Source organism: Aptenodytes patagonicus, chromosome Z (genome assembly GCF_965638725.1).
Source record: "Aptenodytes patagonicus chromosome Z, bAptPat1.pri.cur, whole genome shotgun sequence".
In the NCBI taxonomy this organism is placed as follows: Eukaryota; Metazoa; Chordata; class Aves; order Sphenisciformes; family Spheniscidae; genus Aptenodytes; species Aptenodytes patagonicus.
In genome coordinates this window covers 19,446,783-19,472,751 of record NC_134982.1, presented here as the reverse complement: position 1 = coordinate 19,472,751, position 25,969 = coordinate 19,446,783, and the positions used below count along the sequence as shown (strand labels likewise).

General features: G+C 40.3%; 2 protein-coding genes across 3 annotated transcripts in view; both read right to left on the bottom strand.

Annotated features, from left to right (window-relative positions):
* ITGA1 (integrin subunit alpha 1) overlaps positions 1–25,643 on the bottom strand; it is a 74,573-nt gene extending 48,930 nt beyond the window's left edge. The window contains exon 1 of one of the 2 annotated variants that reach the window (XM_076363334.1): positions 25,412–25,643. In XM_076363334.1, coding sequence (XP_076219449.1) covers positions 25,412–25,439 — 28 coding nt within the window. In that variant the 5' untranslated portion in view covers positions 25,440–25,643. Of the gene's footprint in view, positions 1–2,254; positions 2,293–25,411 lie in introns of those variants that run through there. The other variant, XM_076363335.1, reaches the window with a different exon arrangement.
* Positions 16,941–19,876, bottom strand: PELO (pelota mRNA surveillance and ribosome rescue factor). The gene is made up of 2 exons (XM_076362202.1): positions 18,913–19,876; positions 16,941–17,726 (listed from the first exon to the last, which is right to left on the bottom strand). Exons 1-2 carry the CDS (start codon positions 19,636–19,638, stop codon positions 17,295–17,297), a joined length of 1,158 nt encoding a protein of 385 aa, XP_076218317.1. The 5' UTR covers positions 19,639–19,876; the 3' UTR covers positions 16,941–17,294.
* Positions 25,644–25,969: the final 326 nt, after the last annotated feature.

Sequence of the window (25,969 nt, the reverse complement as noted above, 5' to 3'; positions counted from 1 at the left end):
AGGTCACAGATTCCAGCTCATCTCTTCCAATTTACTTCCTCCTAAAGCTACTTAAGGTTACACGTGCACTCTGTGCTCTGTACATTCCATCATGATACCCTCCATCATCATTTCATCATTTGCTGACAGACAAGGAATTTCTTCACAATGATGCAGTATTGACAACTACGGTGATTTTTACTGTGCATTCACTATACTAAATGGTCTTGAGTTTCTGGAATCTGTTATGTGATACACTCAAATCCCGTAATTTTAAAGAATACACTTCTAATCCTCATAGCTGTAACAGAAAGTTTGAAAATGTGAAATGCTAAAACAAGCAAACTAGAAGACAAAAAATGCCAGCTATTTACTACTAACCCCCCAAATCCTTGTCCTTCTGAGTGAGGTCAAATTAGAACGAGCAATAATAATAAAAGTTCTTCTAAAAAACAAAGCTAGAGGAATCAAAAGAAGCTAGATGGGCCAGACTGGTCAGAAACAAAAAGGAGGTGACTCCACACAGCAGGGAATAGACCAGTATGGCTATCCTTTTGCTCTCTGATCTTCCTGTTCTATCTTAGCCAAAAATCAGATGCTTTGAAATTTGACTTCATATGCAAACTGTGTGGCATATTTTAATATGCAAATGTATTACATGACCTTCTGTGGCTTCCATGTGCTATGAAACATCATGAGCATGTTTTTGAATAGAAGGGTCATGATAAGCAGTGTAAGATTAACTCATAAACAATTAATAGACTTAAAGGTATCTTATTACATTTTCCACAGATTCTGTAAAAGGAAATCTTACCAGTTAAAGATACGTTCAAATCTGCAGATGGTAAATGGAAAAGTGGAGTTTACGGTGACCCACATTACACTGTTAACTAACAATAATCTACTGACTTACGGCAACCTGGCTTTCACATTTTGTTTCATTTTTCAGTACAAAGAACATTGTACACATGAGCTGACAATTCAGAACATTTAAAAATATCACTGATTGTGACTGTGAAAATGATACTTAATATAAAGTATATTAAGTATATATAGTATATATATACACTATAGTATACTCTAGATATACACTATAGTATAAATACACACTATATATAAGTATGCTAGTATAACAAAATCTAGCTTGCACTATTCCAAACTTCCAGTTTCTGTCTAAGAGGCACACATTCTCATCCGTTTCTAGCAAACTTGTGTATATGAATTAAAAAGATTGTTGGCAGAAGCAGTGGAAAAAGAAGAGCTACAGGGAAGTTGGAGAGGATTCTTTTGAGAGTTATGGGGATTAAGGAGAAAAAACCCATTTTTTTGGTAAGGTACATAGTATTTGACTATATACTTAATCACAATTAATGTAGGTAAGTTAAATTAAGATTTTGAATGATTTCATGTTGTGTTAACAGAATGACTAAAAATACAGATCAAAGCACTGATCAGAAATGCAGAATATAAATGTTTATCAAAGGATAAAACTGAAGTTCCAGCTTTTAACTTCATGTTCTACAACAAATGAGGCACTGTAGAAAACCTGGGACAACATCCCTCTCACTGCCGATTTAAACTGAGGAGAACACTAGCTGATGCATGCGGCATTCTTTGCTGAGCACAGTTTGTACCTATACGTGAAAGGTTAACACTCAGTCACCAAGACAACAACCCAAATATTATTTCTATTACAAACATAGAGTAGTAGCTCATACTTGTCCAGTAGCCACTAATATTTTTTTTTTCTGTTTTATTAAATGAGATCTTTTAACCAAATGTTCATGCTGTCTGCCTGGTTATTCTGCCTCTAAACTGTGCAAAACTAGATTTCCCTGGCGCTTGTCCATGTGCATATTGCCTGGCCACTCTAACCTTTGCAAATAGAGAACTGCAGAATAGGCACCCTTATTTTGCTAGAACAGATGGATATAAACATAACCCGAACTGTACAACAAAGCCTAACACCTGGCTCTTTACTGATGAAAAATAGATCACCGCAAATCACCCACAATAAATGACATCACGAAGACTGATTTAGCCAAGAGAAGAGAGTAAACTCAGTTAGGGTATTTTATCTGTGTATGGTCTGTAGCAAATGACAATTGCATCCTCTCTAAAAGGTGGTTTTTCTGAGAAATACTAATGTGTTTTGCAAAAATGGGAAAGGACAAATTTGCACTTTGCATTGAACAGGGCTTACATGTTGGCCACACTCTACTTCTCCCCACCAGCATGTGGTAAAAGTGTTATTTTTGTTCCATTTCATACTTACTGCTATAGCATTTCAGGTGTCCTTATTAATTCCTCTGCATTTTGCAAGAAGAGGCTGAAACAAAGCAGGTCTAAGTGCAATCAAGGAGGACAACAAACCAAGTAGATATGTCTTGCAAAAGCATGCACAACTGGAAAATATCAGGAAACTCAAGAAAAGTTATTAGCAGAAAAAAAACCCAGATTGCTCCCATCCTGGAAAATAAAAGAGGATAGAGGAATTTAAGCTGAAGATTAAAATAAGATTAAAATGTTTTATGGCGTTCTCATATACCCGGACCTCTTGCAAAAATAAAAAAAATAACATAAAATATTGCTTTAATGTCTTGTACAGCACATATTGCAACTAATGATGTTGTAAGGATATTTTAAAGACCTGCAAACAACACAGGAGTGCAATACAGCAACACAGAACAGTGCACCTGATCAAAATTTACTGAAAGTTAAGTGATATTAGGAAGGATGTCCTAGTTTATAAGGCAATAACTGATTGCCTTTAGAAGTATTTTATGCTGATATTGCAAAAGTCTACCTGTCTCTGTTGTGATCTTAGAAAACATAGGAAGCAAATGGCATAAAAGGAAGTAATTGGGATGCTGGTGACAGTTACTCAGTGAGGGGAGCAGGACTGGGAGCATTGGCTTGGCCTCCCACAAAAGCTTATTTTCAAAATGGTGGCAAATGGTATTAGCCTCTGCAATTAGAAAACTATTTCACTTGAGGAAATTGATACCACTGAGTGTTAGCATGTGCAAGTCTGTGCTGCTGCTCTCAGCTAGCTGGAATCAAGCCAGTAGCAGAGGACAAACTGTGTCCTTCAGTAAGTGCAGCACTAAGCCCCAGCAAATAAAACCTCCTGAAAGCTGGATCTTTTTAGCTGCATCAACACAACACTGTGGATTTGGGTTCAAGGCTGGACTGCATCTGTCCCGTAGCAAGGGAAGATTAAACATGCATTTACTTCAAAGACATACCTATAAAAATGCTATTTGTGAAATCATAGCTCAAACATGCGAAAGTGGATTCTTTGCTGGACCAGCAAATGGGAGAATCTTCACATTTTATTTTTTGCTTCATTTGCGATAATGTCACTGCAGGATTATACAGTCTTGTCTTATGAAAAAGAGATTTATTCACAGACATCCCAAGCGGAAGAAAATACAACGGCGTGGTACAATTGCTGTCTGTGAGCTCAGGGGCCACAGTGCTCTGGCCTTATTGCAGAAGGCCAAAGAGGCTGCGGTAGGAGTTCCTGCTGCATTCAGTTCTGGCTGGCTAAATATCAGCGTATTTCAAATAAAACTGTATATTAAAAAAAAGTTTCAACTTCTGAAACTTTTTCAGTACGGCTTAAATCAAGCCTTTTATTTTTCAGGGCTACAAAAGAACCTTTGTATAGTTTTCCCTCCAGCTTTTTTTCTTTAATCTTTAACCTTTGAAGAGCAAAAGACTGACTTCCTGGAATGAGACCAAATAATTAAAAAAAAGACTTCTTATTAAAAGTAGATAAATATCCCAAAAAGACAAAGAAATATATATTTGAAAGTGGTTCCAGATTCAGTAGCCACATGCTTTTCAAAACCAATTAAATGCTTTGTACAACCCATTACATAAAGCTTCCTTTGATGGGTTTGTACTGAATAATTTGTACTGGAAAATAGCTTTCTAATGCGGTGTCAAGCCTGAAAATATACTGAATCAATGCTTTGTAATGTGGTCCCAAATGCTATTGGAAATACAATAGCAGAGACCAAGAATATGTGCCCTACTCGGTTGACAGTCATCAGAATAAAACTATTTTGTTCAAAGTTTGGAAAGTAGTCCTCTCATGGGCACAATTCTTAGCACTTAGCAGTTTCTCACAGAAGGGAGAAAAAGCCTTAGAAATATGCAGTCACATACAGAAAACTTTGTGAGGTCAGCTACTGGACTTGTACAGATGTACAGAGGCTTAGCAAATTTAGCAGCTTGATGGAAGTGAAACAATTCCTAGAAAATGTTTCAGCTTGCCTCCAGTGATCTCCAGTCCATCTTTTGGATGTAGTTCTTCCATCAACACTTAACTCCATTCAAGTCCCTACAATCTTTGTGTTCCCCTCTAGGCCAACCCTCCTTTGCTATCAAAGACCACTTCCTCCTGAATATCCCACTACAACTTTTGTTTCGTTCCATCTAGCTTTATCTATAAGCCCCCAGGACCCTTCATCTCTTGATCTTTTTTTTTGAGATAGAAGATATTTATAGTCATCTATAATTAACTTGGATTTCACACAGAAAGCATGGTTAAAATGAATGTGTATGTTATTTTCTGAAATAAACCCCAGAAACTTAAAAAGGAGCAAGAGATTAGTTTCATGCAAAAAGTGAATAAACAAGGACTCTTTAACCTAAAGAAAAATGTGTTCTTCACCATACTCTCCAAAACTGCTCATGGACCTGTAGGTTTTCCTCTGCACAGAATTCCTCTAGATTGACAGGAAGAGTCAAGTATGATGTTTCAGTTGGTTTTCCACAAGCTTTCTACTTGCCCAGTTATGCTAAATCCCAGTTTTGCAGGCTGATGTCCTGCTGCTGTAAGCTTTCCACTGTGTAGCCTTGTTGAAACCAGAGAACGTGAATCATAGCACACACACACACACACACAAAAAAAAAATCAGTCTATCTGATCAGTCTAGACTTCATCAGTCTACCCCATCAAATTTAGAATCACCCATCTATAAAACGCCCCAGGAGGACAGAAATTCCTTTTAAACATTCTGGGAAATGCGATAATCCAAGAACTGATGCAAAAAATGATGCCTTGCTGAAAACTCATGTTACTATCTCCCTACCAGATGAAGGACAATTTTTTTTTTTTTTTTTTTGCCTTCCTGACTTGGTATCATTATTCGTTAAATTTTCTCCTCAATTGTTTTCAGGGATTGTTGGGTAATTTTTCTCAAAGTCTTAAGGCTGAGTGGAAATCAGAGTGGAAATGCTTTGGTGGCAATAAAGGCTTTCTGAAAAGCAGCAACTTTTTCCATTTCTTTACTTCACAATGGCTACAATCTCCTGTCTCTCGTTGCCTTATGCTGAGCATAATCATTGGCTCACTCTCAACTGAACCACTCAAGGCTTCAGGAAGAGAAGAAACCCTCTAAAAGGAAGTGCAAATATCCTGATATGACCCTCTCACATCCAGCTAGGCAGAGCACCACAGAAATTAAATCCAAGCCAGTTTTTATATAGTACAGCAAAACCATATGCAGTCAACATGCATGCTAAAAGCCAATAGCTCATATTTTATGTCCAGAAAATGCATCAATATCAATTCAGCTGTGATCCAAGAAACTGCAGTAAGCGCAGTGGAAGGGAAAAGATGGAAGCTTACAAATATCTGTCTTTTCCTTTGATCCCATACAACTCTGCTATGCAGTGATTTGGGGGAAAAGAAAACCCCAAAAGCAAGCAAAGAGCTTGACCACGCAAAAATTCCAGAGCCAAGCAGGGATGGACACGCTTCAGAATTCAATCTCAGACGTGTGTATTAAAAGAAAAAAAGAGATCAACTTGCAAACTATAGTCAAGTTGTATAGAGAACACCTTTCCTATTATTTCTGATAATACAGCGTCTATGATAATTTTCATTGGAACACAACAGAACATTCATTTTCTTTATCTGAGCCATCTTCTAGAACAGTAAGAGGAAACCACTGTGTTGCTCCAGCTTCTGCTGTCATGGCTACATAAAATAGAGTTCCATGTTTCCCTGTTCACAATATGTACTCCCATGCTTCAACAGGGACTTGAATACTCTTAAACTTTAAATGGCTTCTTAGCACAAAGACTTACATTATTTTTCAGACAAATTTGTTATATAGAGCTAACAGGTTCCAGCAAAATGTAAATCAAAAGGATTTTTACGAAACTGAACTCCATTTAAATGGCACAGGGAGACACTACAACAGTCTAAGATAGAAAACACTTTTACAACCGTAAGTATCCTAGTAAAGTTTAAACCAATTTTTTTTGTATTGAAATAATCACACTTGCAGTTTTCTGAGAGCAGAACTGGAGAGTAAGGGATGAAACCTACTGTTGCTAAGAGCAAATTTTGAAAGGTTTAAAAATTGAGCTCAGACTGAAAAAAATGAACCATCATCTAAACAATTCCTCTTTTCTATTGCATATGTTAATTCTTTGCAATGAATCAACTGTATTGTCAGTAATAATGTTCAAGATTTTTTTTTTTTATTTTTTTCTCCTATCAATAACCAGAAAAATTACTACAGTGAGAATATAGGTGATAAGAGATTGCTACAGGCAGTAATGTAGCATATTTGTTGAAATGCTGGAATTCCACCATGAATGGTCCCCAGCTGCTAGCGCTCTCACACCATGGGGTCAGATGGAAGTGCCTCTTCATCCCCAGCCGCACAGCAGTGAAATGCCCACAGGGAACGCCAGCTCTGTCCCGCCGGAGCACGGGGTAGCAGGCACTGCCTGATTGCACAGATCAGCTCTGACCTGCTCACTAGCAAAATCTTGAGCCTGTCTCAAGCATGCACTGGCACGGGTAATCATGGTATCAGCTCTCTACCAAGACATACAGAGATCTTCTGGTTTGAAACTTATGACTGCTCACTGCTAAAAGAGAAGATAATTCTCAGCCAGTCTGTTTCCTTACTTCTCTCTGCCTATGAATTGTCAACTGTGGTAAGAAATCTTTTCTTGCACTGGACAGTTTAAAGAATATGTCTCAGTGATAACGTACATTTTACATTTTTAACTGAGAAATCCAAGCAGAGAACGTGGGACTGCAAATGACCACAGTGGTCATTAAATCCAACATAAACAACCATAAAATAGCTGCCTAATCTAGAAAAGGCTACAAAAACCACCACCACATACACATCACAGAAGACACTGCACCCTAAGAAAAACTGAAGATCAGCAATACAAAGGTTTGTTCATTTGGACAAAAAAAAAAAAACAAACCACAAGAACAACTGGTATTGCACTAGGCAATTCATAGACTGCTGCTACATGTATTTATTTTACTTAAGCTGCTTTACTCATCTTCTAGTCTAAGACAACCACAAGGACTTTCACAGGCTAGCTGTTTTATATGTTAGTAGCTAATCTCCAGTCTACCTGTGAGGTGAACATAATTTACAGGCAACAGATAAAACTGAACTTTCTATAAATGGATTCATGTACCAGTAAGTCAGGAAGTGGCATACAGTGTTCACCTGAGATCATCAGAAAAACTGACAAAGCCAAAATGTCAACTTCACACCAGTATCGCTCAGCTGCAATGAGAATGAAAGATACCCCTCTAGTGTATGTTAGAAACTTATTCCCTGAAATAATCATGTGTGACATGTTGGAAGTGGAATACGATCAAGATCAGTGCCTCTACCATTGCCATTTCACAGTCCAGTTTGGGAAATAAAGTAATTTTAAAAATTGCAGTAACAGTTTATGGGGATTTAATATTCTTCTCTTATATGGTATATTTTTATAGTCAAGATACTTTTTTTTTAATTAAAAAGTTAATAAATTCTCCAAAAGCCAGTATAACACCATGAATTATCAATATTGAATAGCAATGTGCTGAAAACTCTAGCATAATAATACACATCATCAACCATATCTACTAATTTTTAAAGACTAAGACACTCAAGTGCCAGTAAAAGCACGAGCACCTGTGTTGCTGTACCGTTGGTGTAGGGATTTTACTGGTAAACCAGTCAAAAGCACTATGGAATTAATCCCAGGTCTTTTTACTGCAAAAGTTCTTTTTTACTGGTCAATAAACAATTCAGGGAAATTTGGAACTAGCCGTGAAGAGATTATAAGAGGAAGGTTTGTTTCCCCCAAAAAATAAAAGCTGGACTATAGAGGTAGAAAAACATCCTGTTTTTTAGATGCTGTTTAAGATAGAACTTTCTACATGAATTACTGGTGCTAATAACTTACATTTCCCACCCACGGCACATGAAGTACACCCGTGATTTTAAGATACCTGTCCATCTCAGTCCTGTTCAGAAAGTATTCTGGTGTTACCAGGAGTTCCGTGAAGAACCAGTTACTCTTTCTGTCAAACATCTGCATCAACTTCACAAAAGTACCATGGAAACTTAACAGTGAGGAAATTTTGTTTTCTTGTGTAGATGCCACTTGTCCAGGCTAAATTGAAGTTTGCAAAGCTAAGGTCAATGTTGGTGTTATTTAAGAGTGGCTCAGTCTTCTAAAGTCAACAGGAGCTGCAAGGGTTAAAAAAGGACCTCTTAAAAAGGCACAAAAGAACCTTGTGCCACCACCTTATGTCCCACAATACTCCTTCTGCAAATACGTGCTACCTTACCATAGATTTTAAGATCAGCTTTATGCAAGTAGCATCTCAACTACAGTTTCAGCAGCAGAGAGTGGCAACGGGTCACTCCCAGCTTTTCCTTCCAGCCCAGCTACGAGGCAGCACAGCAGTGCTGATGTTGTGCTCTGTTTTTATTCTTCTTTGGTTTATTGCCTGTGTCTGAAACTGACTTTTCTAAGCTGTGCCGATACACACAGAGGACCACCTCACAGCTGCTCGCTTCAGAATTGTTGGACAAAACATGCTTTCTAAAGGAAACATATTTAATGATCAATGACTTGAGTCTGATGCCTGTTTACAAATAAAACGCTCAAAAATTATTTATTAGAACTTTAAAGCTCCTGGAGGACATCAAACTGGCAAAGATCGAAAGTAAAGTACTCATTAAACGCCTATCAGGTACCTAATCTAAGCATCTTGGCATCAGTTCAGAACGGCTAATCCCTGTCTTACACGAGGTCAGTATTGTGGTGCAATCTGGTGTGTCTGTTGGGATGTGGTGCGAACATATGTGCTAAGAATTGGACTGATATAAACAGGGCAACACAATGCTCTGCTAAAATAACAACAGCAAGCACTCTGCTTCTGTTCAGAGCATAGGGTACAGGATTGCTGAATTGATTCCTATCTATTGCTGGCAACTAGATCGTATTTTTCAGGGTAAAAAAATTCCATATAAAAGCGACCTTTTGCTCTGATTTTTCTGACTGGAAGGCCGTTCCAACTTCTCATTTTTCCAGTAGTAGGAACTTTCCGCTCTCCAACATACATTTATTTCTTGCCAGTTCTTATGTCAAAATAAAAGTGCTTAAGCTAGGGAACAAAGTAGTTTTAAAAGTGTTCTAGAAGTAAAAGTGAAAACTTCAATTTCAAAATACTACTGCCTAAAGCCCTAAACATTTTTCAGTGACAATTTCAATACTCTCCCCTGGAAAAAAAAAAGACTATTGTAAATTTATATAACCTATTTAGGCTAGAAAGACAAGTCTTCAAAATTAGGAAAGGCTAGACACACAGTTGTCAGCATTAATTGTCAACATTAATTTCATTCTTTCTGAACACTTAATAGGACTTTTGTTTCATAACAAAAATACACAGGACCATCTAACTAGACTTGGATAAAACATATGCAGACGGCTTGCAATTGCTCAAGCAATCATAAATCTGTTGTTTACCAAGATCACAATGCATAACTGTGTATTAATAGATTTCTAATAACTGATTTCTGAGGCTTTCAAGAGAAAAAGTCTAAAAACTTGCCATTTGACTGACTTGACTTACTAGTCTGGTTATCTTAAAAAACAATGCTTTAGTTGAAACAACCTGAAACACTGTTAAAAACCCCAACAAACCTTTTAACGTTTTTTTTCTGGCTTTCTCTTACTGTTTCTTCTTACCAAGCACCTCCTCAAAAATTCTGGAAGGTTTATTTCAATCAGCTTCTGTTGTTCGTTTTTTTAAATGTCTGACTAGAAATTTTTCCTTTGCTTATCACGCTGATTGCCAACGCAATACATCAAGGTGTTTGTTTCACAAAGCACTACATACTGCTTTTGTAAAAGAAGGCCGCTTTCAGACAGGTATGAAAGGAAGACAAAGACAGACTTTCACAAGCCTCAGATACAGCAATGACTGCACATGCGAGACTTGGCGTAGCAGGCTTGTCAGAAGTTACTTACTCCATAGTGACAGGATTAGCAAGGTCTCAGTATCTCAATTTCAAGTCTCAGCCTCAGGCTCAAGGCTCCTCTCCCTCAGACACAAGCTTAACCACATCAGCTAGCATCTTACCCTCAACTGAGGATGAGTTGTTAGAACTGAGTACAGGTATTTCAAACACCCATGGTGGGTCTCTTTGGGGAAGAGGTCTTGTGCCCAACACAGCATCTCATGTTTTCCATTGAACCATAGCTTTTCATCTTTCCTCACAGCTCTGGAACTTGGAAAAGCACCCTCATGAGGCAGCTGCTCCTTTTCTGCCTCTCACCACCGCTGTCCCAGCAGCAACTAGGTACAGCCTGCAGCAAGGGCAGCCCCTGCCCCAGGAGGCACAGCTGTCCTGGCAGATGGCTGATGTTCTCCCAGCAGCATATCTGAAGAAAGTCCATCTCAGCTTCTCTTAGCCACCCTATTGCAGTACAGCAATTTCCACTCAGGAGAGGAATATATTATATGGGATAAACAGTTCTCTTTACCAAAGGGAGTAGAAGTGGTCTTATGGCAACTATTCGGGTAAGATAAACAAATGCAATTAATTAATTTCTCTCACACCTAACCAAAATACCTGTACCGGTATTAAACACTTGAAGTCACCAGGCTGAACACTGCAGGTCAAAGAAAGGGCAATTCTCTTCAGCAAAACCTGCTTGTAGCTTTCAAAGCTTCCGAAACCGTTGAAGGAGACGTTTATGAGCATTCAACCAACTGCCAGACATCCTAAAAGTAGCACTTGCTACCAAGCTCATCCTACCATAAAGTAATCTTGAGGCCTAAAGATAACTATCACACCTGCGTCCTGAGTCATTCCTTCAGCTACCAAAGCAACTACAAGCAAAGAGTCAAGTTAAGGTTTGTTTTTTTAATGTGAAGATACCACATTCTTTGAGGATAGGGCATCTTTACACACGTACACATATATTATCTTTCCATACATTTTGTGTTTCATTTCTTTGTTCTGAAGTCCTTTCAGTAAGAAGTCAGCTAAAAACATTTGTTCTAAGTAATGTGAGTGTCTAAGGGTTTATATTAAGGCTGCAGGGGAAATTATCTGCCTGTCTTCAAAAGCAGATTTGCTTGGCTGCCACCAGGTCCAAAATATTTTTGAAATACGGAACCCTACCCAGGGCTTTTTTCTGAAACATGAAGACTACAGCTGGAGTGTGTTAGGTAGGAACAGTTCCAGCTTTCAGTCACTCTCCTGTCCCATTCAGATCAGAAATCTGAAAGTTGTCTCCCACATGCCAAGAGATATCACATCTGAGACAGTTGTGGTTTAGCAATCTCAGCCAAAATATTTATTTGCTTATTCAATGTGGAATAGTACTTACCAAAGACACTGACAGAAAAGGGAGCATCTTTAGCCTAGTGTTAACGATGAAACAGAAAAGGGTCTTAAGCTTCCTATCTTCTGTCCCATATGACTCCATAAACCCCTAGACTCTTTCTTTGCTATTCTAAGCTTGGCTTTGATTAGAAATTCCATTTTGAACCAGAGAAAAAACTTCCCATCAAGTCTGGTATGTACATTCCTAAAAAGGAGGGCTGGTTTCAACTAATTAACATTCTCTAAAGGAACAGCTATTTTGTCAGAGGATTCATGATCAGCTCTAATTTGACTTCTAAGTAACTATTAGAGCAGCAGGACAGTAATTACATTAGCTGTGAACACAGCATTTCCCTAAAAAAGGGCAATAAATGAGAGATCGATTTAGCAAAATCTGACAAGAGCTGGCAGAGCTTGAAAGCTGCTGCTTCGTGCTGCGTTTCCCAGAAGACACTGACTTGGAAGGAAGTCCTGGTCTGATATCAGCCTCCCTCTCTGGTTCTTGTACAGCCCTCAAGTGGGACAAGAGGAAGAATTATTTTCAGACAACAGAATAAACAAGTATGATTTCGGAGACCTTTTTCTCACACTCTATTTTAGGCTAAGACACCTTAGGAGCCAATTTTTTCACATAAAAGCTATACCGCATTTCTGAAACAGTCAAATTCAGAAGTTTACAGGGAATATGCACTACAGTTTGGTTGTTTAGACTGGAGACATTTCTTTCCTTTATATTCTGTATCATGCAAGCAGTTATCCTCAAATCAAAGTCAATGCCCTACTTGAGTCAAGCATAAAAAATGTGGCAGGACTAAACATCATGCTTATTAAGCAATTCTTTGGGCAACCGTCACACAAGAAGCTCTACAGCCTATGTTTACTGTTTCCACTACTGAAAAAGCCCAGGCTCAACCCATGTCAGAGCCTGAGTTAAGAATTATAAGAATCATCACAAGACCCAAATGGTTAGGCATTTTCTTAACTCTAAATTAGCAGAATAATGAGTTTGCAAAATACTATTTTGCTACACAAAATCTGAATACAACAGTCTCTAAAAGCAAGTTGTGGCCATTATAGGAGAAACACAGATACTGCAAAATAATCTACTGCAACACCGTGTCTCTCTTTTGTTCCCACCATCTGCCAAATCAAACTAAATCTAAGAAATCCTAACAGCATCAAAACTTTTATAATTTACCTTGCAATAAGTTGCAGGTGCATAATTAACAAGAACTGAGAAGGGGACAACTCCAGACCTGTATCATTCCCCACATTAGCACAGCTTGAAGAAAAAATTTTTTGTTTGATAGTCATCAACCTGAACCACTTCAGCTGCACCTAGCTCTACATTTTAAGAACTTCATTCCAAAATAAACATTTTAACTTTATCTTTAAAAAAAAGGGGGGGGGGGGGGAACAACTGATAAAAGCAACTGGCGTATCAGAGAGCAAGAAAAAAAAATTCAAGTCTGAAGTTTTGCCGTATCTAAAAAGTACAAAGATAAGTAGTTTTCTGACGTCATTCCTTCATTTTTTTTGTTCTTATGTGTCTTGCACGAATTCCAATTTTGGGTTATAAACAAGGATTCCTAATTGCAGACCTTCTAATTGCAGTTTCACATTTTAAAAATTGCTTTCTTAGATCTTTTGTAGAAGAAATAGACCACACACTGCACAAATGTGGCTTCAGATAAAACAACAGCATGAACATCCTGAGAACATGTTTTTTCCTGCAAAACTAGACACCTATTCCTTTATGAAACAGGCTTATTTTCTTTAAAAACAGGTATGAAAATCTGAGAGAAAAGTGAATGGACTGGGTGACTAAAAAAGATCACATGCACATGATTACACCTTTTATCCCCACTTTGCCTTTATGAAACTGAGCACATTTTCTGGATGGATAATGCAGCTTCCAGAAAGAAATTAGAGGCTCAAGCTATAAATCAGTCAATGGAGAAGGTAGCTGTACTATACCTTCATAGAAAAAGGCAAACCAAGGTCAACAGCTCAGAAGTTAAACTAAGAAACTTTCAAAGGGTAAGTAAGACAGTTTTAATATTCAGGGCTACTTAACCTTTGAGAAAACAGTAGCAAATGAAAATTACTTCAGACATTTACATGGCTTTAAAAACATCATGCTAGTTAACATCACAAATTAAGCTGAAGAGCTATGGGCTCTTGTTACACTGCTGGTCAGGGAATGGTCGAAAGATCATTTATTACCAGCATTTTACTCATACAGTGTACAAGGGTGAAGACAGGAAGGAGGGAAATGAGGAATTCCCCAGGTCAAATACTGTTAAATGCTCTACAGTTTTACTGAAAGATTTATCTTTTATTTTGCTTTATAACTAGTAGGATTATTTTGGTCTCTTCCTGGTAGTGACCTCATGTTTTGCACCAAACTTTATTTAGTAAACAACCACAAAAAAATTTGATATAATAGTAATTGGATTTAAATGCCAAAGGTGACAAAACTAACAAACTGGAGCCTGTTCCAAAGTACGAGTTTGCAAGAGTGGCTTCATGACCTAAATTAATGAATTTATTTGAAACTTTGAAGCTAAGAGCACAGCAGGGTTCAGGATCAAGCCGATTTCATGATACTTTTTAAAGCTTTCTTCCTACCAAACGTAATAAACATTAACAAGTCATACAATGTGTATTCATTTATTTTGAAAACTGAAAAATTGGAAGATAAACGATGCTAGTAATTCACAGAATTACATCAGAATATAATCAGAAACTAAACCGAAACACTGTTCAAAATTACTAAATGCTTTATGATGCAAGAGAACAATTTTCATATTGTGGACAGTTTTTAGTTCATGTATGTTTAATTCCAGAGACAAGACACAAAAAATATTTTCCCATGGCTCTAGCACTTACTCATTTGATCTGCAGATAACATGTGTCATCTGCGTAAGTGTGATCTACACACAGATGTTAAGGTCTGTGTTAAGCAAGCATCTTTGTCAATATGGACTTTTCAACTATTTAAACTTCCTTTAAATGTAAAAGATACTAGCAACACTGGAACTTTGCCAGGTCAAGCATCTGCCAACTACTGAACACAGGCTACTTTTAATACCCTTAACAGCCCTTAAGCTGTTTCCTGAAACAGGATGCATTTGTCTACATAGTGATTGTATATTTATTTTACTACAAAAATGCTTACCAAAAAAAAAAATCCCACCCTTCCATACTTTGGGCAACTAGATGTGTATTTCTTTCAGAGTCTTAATGCCATGATAGCAATAGCTAAACAAAAAAAAATACTCATAAATTGTAAAGTCTGTGCAGAATTTTAATTCTAAGTGTAAATAATGAAAAGAATCACTGTGAACATATTTTCTTACCAGATGTTTGCTGTTATACCTTAAAAAACAAATAAGCAGCAAAATGGCTGCTTCTTTTCCTTGGTGATACCACACCACAAGCACAAAGCATAGACTTGCAGAATTGCCATTGTGATCTTATAGTACACAGCAAAAACTCTTCATAATTTCTTCTTTAAAATGGAATAACTGGAATCAATTTGGTCTAATAAAATAGCAAACCATTCCACAACCCAGGAACAGTTTGATTTGTCTCTCAGTTTGCTGAGAATTAAATGAAGAATTTCCTGCTGTATTACAATTTTGAATGTAAGCATCATTTGTGTACAATTGCAACAAATTAGCATTACTTATAAGAAGGGAAATACTAATATACCAGCTTATCTTAAAGAAATTAATGACTTTGTTTAGACATTATGAGCCTATTTAAAGCCATAGTTTGCTGCATATAAATAATATTTATTGAAGGTCAGATTCTTCTACCTGTTTCTTATGTTTTTACATTTAACTCCGTACACAGCAAGAATCATGGTGCTTTCTAGCAGGCAAAGTGTATAATCAGCTTAGGCAGATTTTTAAAAGAAAAAAAAAGAAATTTTAATTTAACCAGTCCTAACTGCTGAAGGAAGCCTACCTGAGCATTCTGTGACTTGTGGCGCTCAACACCATTCAAGACAACAACGTAAAGCTCAAATTAACATAGTTTATCTGTGCAAGCTGACTCTGAACAACCGTCTTAATGGGCTTGCTTGTCCTCAGTGAGAGAAGAATCAAAGTGTTAATAAAGTACAGCTCTAATTAAGTTCTGTTCATGCATTCTTTAGACTCTGTGGGCGATGGGAAAAGGGGAGATGGCTTTTAACCCAGAAGTACTGCTCTATCAAGGATTTTAGGCAGATGTTGCAGCTAGCAATAGATAATATCAAGTTCACAGAGCTAGCACACAGTACCATTAAAAATGCTTTTTCTAAAATTATTCTACCCAGACTAAAAGTCTGTGTGTTTTTATTTTTAATCTTCCATTGTTATGTCCCTTTCCATATTTCAGAAGTCTTCCACGGTTTTCTTAAATGAAATGTATTTTTGGCAAGTCTCTCCTGTTGCCCCCCTCCCACATTTAAAAAAAGAAATGCTTATTTACTCACACAACCTACACCATCAAACATTGGTTTAAACTGAACAATCCCCTTGCAGATATGTCAGAATCCAAAAGCAGTTTCTGCTTCCTCAGCCTAAGATTTATTGTCCAGTGAAGAAACAAAACTCAGTGGCTCTCAATACTTTGAGCAGATCACATAATTGGAAAAGTAATTTTGATTTTTACAGTTGTCATTATCTTAAGCTGAAGTTCAATTTATAAATTTGTAATCCTTACTTCTGTATCACAGCTTATGTATGTTTTTAAAGACGTACACAAAGAGACAAATACCAGATTATGAACTTACTTAAACTATTTGTTGTCAAAAGATTCCTCATGAAAACTAGGGTCCTGATTTTGTAAGCCTTTTCATATACCTTCTCAGAACTGGGTGTTACACAATCCCAATGCCAATTCATCAGAACACAGTCAATGACAAGATACATCATACCTTGTTAGCCGTCAGGACAATCTCCCTAGATAACAGCATTCAAAAAGGTAACTGAAATGGGTGCACTGAGCTTCACAATTTGTCTTGCATCTACTATCATATCAGGGAGGAAATGGTTAATTTAAAGGGTCTGGTTTCTGAAAGATTGCTTCAAGTGTTTCACAGAAATATTTTAGTTAAGACTCATAACACCAAAAAAACCCCTAATAGATAATGTTATCCCACTCCTTTGCCACATCTTGGGAAGAATGGTGAATTCCTAATAAGATCAAGGTCTTGCATGACCTATCAAAAACCTTTACCTTTGTTTTGCAATACTGTTTTCAAGCATTTAAACAGAAATAGACAGTCTGACATAATTTTCTCCCTCTTAGTTTATTATCTTTTCATACACATTCCAAAACACCAAGCTGCCAGTCTGCCTTAACATGCAGAATGAGCAGCTTTGGGGAGTCAAATTAGTTTCGTGTACTGCTGGAGGTCCAGGGTGTAACTTGCAAAAACAGTCAACTCCAATGCACAGCATACCAATAATCATTACCACAGAACAGATATCCATTAGTGTGCTGAGCAGAGCTATATGCTGTATGAAATACTATCAAAAACTTAAATTACAGGTCATGGCACATCTGCACACGGTATTTAGGAAGGGAGGGTCTTTAATGTCATTTCAACATGACTTGGTAAAGAAACCGTGAAGTTCACTGTTATCAATCCTCTTCAGAGCTAGATTCATCTTCCTGGTCAGAGAGCTCAGCCACAGGAAAGCGCAGGATGGCTGCCACCCCCGTCAACTGGCCAAGCTGCTCTCCAGACACATGAAGGCTGGAGAAGATGCGTACTGTGCCCATGTTCTCCCGTACGCTGTCTACCAACTTAACATATCGGGCGCGTGTAGCCACATCCTGGTGCCTGAAAAGCTCATCACTGATCAGCAAGGTATCAATTGCCATGGCTTCATTGGCCTGCTCCACATGTTTTAGACCATAAAAAGCCCGGTCAGGCTCATGCTGCAGCATTTTATAGAAGTCATCTAAGGCTTTGACCTCACCAGCTGCCTTAGTGTCAGAGAGACGGCTAGTTACAGCTGGGTCGCAGAGGGCTTCCTTCAATGCGTATTTATGTCCCGAGGAAGAGTGGACCTAGAGTAAAAAAAGTCAAAGGTTTGGTTTTTTTAACTAAAAAGGACCATTTTCTTGATTAGCCAATCACAAACAGCTTCCACTATACATAATATTTATCTTGATAATCATTCAAGAAAGTTACCTCTTTCTTGAAACCTGATTCTTTTCTTAAAGGATCTCTCCTGCAAACCAAAGCCTATACCAAATCCCTTAAACTGTATTTTACGAAGTGCGGGAAAGCTGCTTCTCTTATTCAAAGACTGGGTCAAATATGCAAGCTGTTGCAGTCCTCAAGGTAGGGCCACTTGAAACTACTAAGAAACTAAGACTTAAGCCTCTTCCTTTTAAAGCATTCCAGGAGAGGAAGACCTCTTAAGACTGCAGACCCACAGTGCAACAGCATCAAGTCTTGCACAACTGCATAGCTACTATGCTTGCAAAGCTGTGAAGTACATTAAAACTTTTACACTTACTATTATCGCTTTGCTACAAATGCAGAAGGAGGCTTCTTGGTGCAATTTGTCTCCTAAACGTTGTGACCATTAAGTGCTGGGGCATGCTTCTCCACCCCCCTGCCTTTTGCAAGCATAGATTACAGGCCTACTACAGTTAAAAAATGATACAAGTCTCCTTATGAAAAGGAAAACTTATTTTAGGCTCTGAGTTTGCCTATTTCAGTGAAAGGCAAAAAACCACACCCACTCAATCAATGAGATGACTAAGGAACAGGAAAAAATGCTGTGGTCTGCAAAACCTTTAACTATGTAGTACAAAACTAACACCACAATTAACTAACCTCTATCACATCCATGTACTTTTTTTTTTTCTTCTTTAAAAAGCTTTAGAAAGCTGTTATTAAACATATATGTTATATAGTATGACAGATTAACACTACAGTTAAACTATTTTCCAACTTGTACTTCACTCTTAATTGAAGATTAAATATGCCCTTACAAGGAGTTTGAAATATTTAATACTTCCTCTACTCCACATTAAGGTATCCCAGGAAAGAACCATCCCTGCATCCTGCATAACTACCTTATAGTTTGGGAGGCATGAGAATAGTTTCCTTATGATGCTCAGACAGAAATTTATTTTGTCTAATAAGTGAATTATTTCCCGCTACCCTTATAATTATCTTCTATTATCACAGACAGCTCTTCAGCCTCTTTTTACCCACTGTGGAGACTGTTTAGCTCCTTACCTGTAGGAACTTGGCCCTGTTCTCCAGCAGAAGCTTGTTGTCAGTCTTGACCGCCTGCTGGAACATGTAGTCACAAAACTGCTCCCGTACAAAGCCTGGGCTAGCCACCAGCACACACTTCACCACCTCAAAGTTGATATGCCGCTGGATGGCTTGCACCACCTGCTCGTAAAACCTCTCCAATGCCCGGTCGTGCTGACTGCAGTTCCCTTTCCGTTTGCGGGGGATGTTCACCTCCACCTTGGCACGGGTAAGCGTCATGCTGGGAGTGACCAGGCAGACGTGAGCCAACCCTTCCTGCATGACCACGGCTGCCACATCGGCGCTCCAGGCTGGGTCGCAGGCCTGCTCGATGCGCTCCAGCACCACGCTGTCCCACTGCTTCTTTGCCAGCGTGAACTGCCGGTTGGGCTCCAGCTCGATGGTGTGGTAGGCCCCCATCTTGACATACTCATTTTCTTGGATGTTAGTGCCCTTGACCCGCAGCTGGCAGGCCTGCGAGTCAAAGTCGATGGCCTCCACGCAGAGGGTGAGGGTGGTGCGGATGCGGTTGCTGCCCACGCTGCCCGTGGCCGACTCGGTCTGCACCTTCCGGATCGTGGAGGCCCGCAGGCTGTCACCCACCTGCAGCAGGTTGTAGGTGTGCCACATGTCCTCGGGCTCCTCGGGGATCAGTGTCACCTGCCCCGCATTATCCTTCTCCAGGTCCTTCCTCACCAGCTTCATCCTGGCGGCTCCTCGCGCCGCCGCGCTCCCCCGACTTCCCCTCGGCCGCGGCGGCAGCGGCCAGCAGGCCTTCCCCGGGAGGCCTGGCGGCGGGAGCCGGCGAGCGGCGGGACCCGTCCGGCAGACGAACGGTCTACCCCGCGATGAGCGGCCTTCCCGAACACCGGCCTGCCCCGGGCCCGCGGCGAAGCCTGGGCTGAACCTCAGGCGCGGCGAGGCGGCTTCCCCGAGCGCTCACGGCCGGCTCCTCGCCCCGCTCGGCGCGCATGCGTAGCGCCCGCCGCCCCAAGGCGCATGCGCACAGTTCGACCTAAACGGCGCCGGCAGGACGCACCCCTCCCCCTGCCTTTTCGCCTCTGCGCTCGACGCGCATGCGTACGGTGGCGTCCTCCCCGCCGCCTCTGCCTCGAGACCCGGCGCATGCGCGGGGGGCGCTACGCGCAGAAGCGGCATCCGGTCGGGCGTTGCGTGCTGGGCCCCGGCGGGAGCACCGTGCCCCCTCCGGATGCCAGGGGCGGGCAGGGACGGGGATCTCGGGAGGGGAACCTTCTGGGGGGGAACTAGGAGGCAGCCGCGAGGCTCCTGTGTGCCATGAGGCAGGGGAGGACTGTAAATTGGGGTGTCCCCCCGCTAACGCCTCTCCGCGAGTGAGGCGGGAGGGGGTCGGGGCGCGCACCGGTCCTTCCCCTCTAGCTCGTTACAGCGACGATTCAAACTTCCAAAGGCTTCTAACACAGTCCCTCACGTTTGGGAAGAGGAAAAAAAAAACAACCCCCAAAACTCTGTAGTTGTGGAAGGTTACGGTTACAGACCGGGAAAGGTAGCCCGTTGTCTGGGCGCGGTGGGTGGGTGCCGTGGTACCTGGGCGTCGGGGAGGACAGGCGGTACTACCCAGCAGCTGCTGGTGCGTGAAAGGGGCGGCGAGTCGGAGGGGCGTCACCGAGGGAGATGGAAACCAGACCCAGGCAACATCAGAACCTGAACTGTTACGTTGACATTGCTCTTAAACTCAACTTCAGCTTAAAAGTTTTTGCTTAAACGTGCAAGTTACGCTTCAGCCTATACTGATGCTTGACCTGCTTCCTCAATTTACTAGTTACTCGGGCAGTTCTGAGAAGCTTCAGAGGCAGATAAGCATGTTTCAAATGCAGTTTGATGTTGACAAATGTAAGTAATATGCCTTGCAAAAACACACAGATTAGTTCAATGATACTTGCACAGAAAAGGGACCTGAACAATAACGACACAGCTCAATTTGCAGCCTAGACAAATTTAACAAGCCAGAAATAATGTAAAAAAAGATGTCATTATGCAAGTACTGCAGCTTATTTTGAAACTGTACAACACTGAAAACTCCCTTTCAGAATGAATGTTGCAAATTAGAAAGAACCAGGAAAAGAAAATGAAAAGAATGGAGAACAGAAAAAGTGGTTGTATGAAGAATGATTCAAAAGAACAAAAAAATACTTAAGAAAGTAGACAAACTAATGTGCCATGATAAGTGTATCAGGGCAACTGGAACAGATACAGGAAGTTTGGAAGGTCTACATACGCAGTGTGATAACCAAAAAGCAAGAGGACATCCTCTTAGAAAGTGGCAAATTTAGAATTGTTAAAAGGGCGTTTCTGGTTTCTTTTAGTTGGTTTTTTTTTTTTTTTTTTTAAATACTGTGGATTATGGAATTTGCTGACTTGGAAAGGCTTTGGAGGATTTAATGAGATACAAGGCTACTGTGAGCAAAAATCATCCCATGTTTCCCATTACAGTGTACATATAAATTTCTCTCAAGTATCTAGCACTAGTCAGTTGTTGTGACAGGACACTGAACTCAGGTCTGGCCCAGTAATACGCATTCTTGTTCCTAAGCTTGATACTGATGTAAAAACAACTTTATCAGATATTACATAATAGGATTTATTTATGAGACCTCAGAGACTCTTCCTGTGAGTACACATGCTTAACTCTGTTAGCATGAATAGTTTCACAGAAGGAAGCTGGACCACCCAAGGGAATATAACATAAGCACACATATAAATAACTGTTTGTTTAATTTGGGCTTGTACCTACTCATAATTTTGTACTGATGTTTTGTGGCTTAGGCAGAGAGTGTGCATTCAGCTTTTCTTCAGGAGTTCCTTTCACTTATCTATGTAAATGCTGCATGGGAAATTTTCTTCTTTACATTCTTTGTGATTATAAAATTGCAAGGGTCGACCTCATGCTATTCTTTCAAGAAAAATTAGCTGTAGTGCATATTTACCTTCCACATTAATATTTATTTTATTTTTTATTCTTTTACTGCTGTGTATTTACAAACTTTTCTCTGCTTGCTTGTTCCAGTCTAATTTTTACAAGCAGACTCACATCCCTGGAGATGAGATATATTTTAGATAAAGGTTGCAAGTTGGCATCCAGTACCATCCAGTAGAAAATAAACATTGAGTTCATGCAAGCAGGTGACTTGCTGTATTAAAAAGAAAAAAAAACAAACACAAAAAAACCCCAAGCCAAAACAAAGAACAACAACCTCGAAACAAAGTTGCCACTCAACATACTAAATTGACTGTTGTTGTGGAAAGAGAAATTTTGGGATGCGCTGAAGTCCTTTCTCAGACAAAAATCACGAGATTTTACACAGTTACGAACAGTGATCCACAAGTATTTAGAGGCAACTGTAAACTTCAGTGATGTATCCACAATGTCAAAGAATGAGCAATAGAAGAAAAACGACATTTCCAAAAATTTAAGAACCATATAACTGAGTTTGTAAGTTTTCATACTAGTTTTGCCAATGTCAGGGAGAGAGATGAATTTGACCCCAGTAGAGCCAAAACACGTGGATTCTTTTTACATACAGTTTTAACATAAAAGTTTAAAATTACGTGGTCTGTTCCAGTCTTGGTAAAAGATTAAGATTAAGTGTAGAATCTGACAGTTCTTGCCATTTATCACTTTTTAAAAACAATTTTATAGATAATTGCAGCAATTTGGCATCCATTTTCAGACCTTTTTAAGCACAGTACAAGACAAGATAAAAATGGTGATAGCATACATTCATAGGAATTTTGGAGCCATGCTGTTTTTGTAAGGTGATTATTTTGAAAACATTTGAGGCACGTTGCCCTACATCTTCAAGTTTTGATCGGCTGCTTTACGAAGATGGGTTGTGTACAGATTTTAGACAAGGAGACGTCATGTTCATAGGAAACGCCCTCTCCCCCATACTATAGCCATTTTAAGTAGAATTCATGCAAACACACTCAAGTCCTGGATAAGAAAAACTAGTGGGAAAGAATCTCAAATATACGGGAAATCTGCTGAGAGATGTTGGACGTTACTGTTATAAGAGCAAAGGAAGATAAAAGATAAAGATGGAGAGGGAAAGTGGGGAAAATGTGTTTTTTCATGTTTTGCCTTTATCCTGTGTCTGTCCTGCCTTTGCAGGCTCTGGACAGAGACCATTTTCTGCATACAGTTCTGTCTTTACGGTTACTGGTCTTTCCTATTATAAAGATGAGTACTCTTAATCAGTACCAATGACATGATCACCATCAACGAGAGAATTCCGGGAGGGAGCAGGCTATGCGTAAAACTGTAAGTGAAGAAGCATTAAAAAGTAATGGAACCCTTTGGATTTCTTCCTTCCTCTTCTGTTGAAACGTAGGGCTGGAGAAAACTTCAGCACATCGCTATTCAAACCACTTAGACTGAGGCCTGGTGAAGTAAACCTCAACCATCCCTCACAGGTGTTTATCTAACTTTATCAAAACTTTCAGTGAAGGAGATTATGCAGCGGTAGGTTTTTTTGGTAGCCTGTTCTAGCAATTCATTACCTGAAGAGTAAGAAAGTTCTTCTGAATATTCCCTAAGTTTTTTGCACAGCGAGTTACATTGATTTTCTCTTGTGCTTTGTTGGACATGGAGAACCAACTAGTCATCAATCTCTTTATAAACCAACATATGTGATACAGACAGTTATGATTGAGTGCTCTCACAAAACAGAGCACAAAACAGAAAACATTGACATTTGGAAGAATATTCTCTCTAATAACACTTTGGTAAAAATACATATTTGAAATGCTCAACACTTTGCCCTTAGTTTTCTCTCTTCTAGATAAACAAGCTTAACTCATTCAGTCTTTCTTCACAGATCATTTTCCTCAGCCCTTATCAGGCATCTCACTTCTCTGTGCACTTCTGCCTGTTTGTCTGCATCTGTCGGACTTCCTGTACTCAAGATTCTTAGAGACCTCACCAATACCAAGTTGAATTAAAAAAAAAAACAAACGTGTATAAATACACAAACATGCACCTCTGTGCACCTCCTTTATTCTAGATTGTTTTTTGTCTGCTAGTGCATGCCAGATTATTTGCCTTTTTTTTTTCTTCTTTTTAAGAAAGGAACATGTAATTAATTTGCATTTATTTTTTATTCCCCTGTAATTCTAAAACTCCTTGTCCTTACGACATTTTGACTTGTTTATGTAGGACTACTTCTCTTATTTATCTGAGACAATTTGAATCCCATTCCTGGTATCCGTAATGTCTCCTCTTATTTCTAAGTGTATTCTATTTCACACCAACTTCTTAAAAAAAGAAAAACCAACAAAAACTAGTATGCCCCTGACAGATCTGGATGGGACCCACCCTTGAGATGTTTTCCTATCTGATAATAAACCTTTTTGTCATTACTGGTGAATTATTTGTCAGCTGTACCAGTGGCAACTTTGCAACTCTGAGGGGAAGTTGTGGCACACTTAATGGTTGCCACTTCACAAAGCCTCCTTCTGTGAAGGAACACAAACAAAAGCATGTTTTGGAGAATATCACCGTGTAATAAAAGCAATAAAGACATCTATGAACAAGGGCTAAATATGGCACGCCAAAGTACTACATTCAGATTTTCACATTTTCCTGTATCTGTTCTTTCTTGCACAACCAGCACAGACTGAAGAGGGAAAAACCCTAGTCTTGCCTTTTCCCCACTTGCTGCCGCCTGCATTTTGACAATTCTTATGAAACTGATTTCTTCCTCCGTACCACCTCGGGTTCACTGTGTGCTAGTTGCCAGTGCAAGAACTACCGGGGAGCTCAGTGTCAAAGTTTGCAAGCACGTGAATCCCAGCATTGCCTTAACCTCTTTCCCACTTCTTGCGTTCCCCTGATTTCAGATCCAAAATGTTACTACAGCTTGACTAGCTAGGGGGATTGTTACTTGCTCTATTTGTTTTACTAAAAATGCAAGTCCCTAACAATAAATGAAACCCTAAAAGGAAATATTACATATTCCATCTCCGGATGAACTCATCTTTCTGAAGTTAGTTGGGTGCAGTTAACCGCTTCCTCACTTCCCCTTTTACCACTCAGAACATCTGAAAGCCAAATGGAGGAAAACAGAAAAGCTACCCTGATTTAAAAAAAGTTGCCAGGTGCACCTCTTTTCCCAAGCCAGATGCAATTACAGTATTTCTTCTCACGCACTCATCCTCATCGAGCAGCCTCCCCCCAGCCCCCCACCCCCCGGGTTCGAAGACTGGTTTAGGGATTGAAGTTCCCAGAGAGAAGCAAACCGAAGAAGTCCCTCACGGGCTCCAGCCGGAGGGCAGCTCCGGGCAGGGCGTTCCCGGGCCAGGGGCAGGTGGAAAGATCGGGGTTGGGGGACGCGGTCCCTCGGGTGCCAGCCCCCAACAGCTTCACCCCCCTCCCGCGGGCAGCAGAACTGCTTTCGGGACCTGGGTCTTCAAAGCAAGACAGAAAGGGGGCTTTCCTCACCTGTCAGCATCCAGTAGAAGGCAGCCATGCCTGGGCTCCTGCGAGCCCGGGGCCGGGAGCCCGGGCCGAGGGCAGGGGTGGCGGGAGCGCTCCTGCCGCCGGCGCGCCCGGTGGTGCTGCGCCGCGAGCGGAGTTCAGGGCTCTGCACCGCCCGTCCTCCTTGCAGCCGAGTTAGGCATTTCCTGTTTGTTATTCGGTCTTTACGTTGTTTCTTCGCATCAAGAAGAATTTAGCTTCCTCCCCCTGCACACACACTGCGACTTTCCTCCCCCCCACCCCCCGAAGACCTCTGAGCTTTGGAAACCTCCCCGTAAAGCTAGCCCAGCGCTAAGATGTACAAATAAAGCCAAATCTCTCCCCGCCCAAGCCTCCGGCTGCAGCCCCCGGAGAGCACAGCAGACCTTAAAGGGACATCTGCCCGCTCATAATTAATTAATAAGTGTCCCCCGCCAGCCAGCCCCCCCTCCCAGTAGGGCAGGAGAGAGCTGGGCGTGCTCCGCGGCCACCTCTCTCGCCCTTCTCAGCAGGAGAAACACATCGTTGAGGTAGGGGGTGTGT

Bases quoted from the DNA above. Each gene is read 5' to 3' on its own strand.
- PELO (XM_076362202.1), bottom strand. From the start codon at position 19,638: ATGAAGCTGGTGAGGAAGGACCTGGAGAAGGATAATGCGGGGCAGGTG. The intron at 17,727-18,912 runs GTAAGGAGCTAA...TTTTTACTCTAG, and splicing joins ACAGGGCCAAGTTCCTACAG to GTCCACTCTTCCTCGGGACA.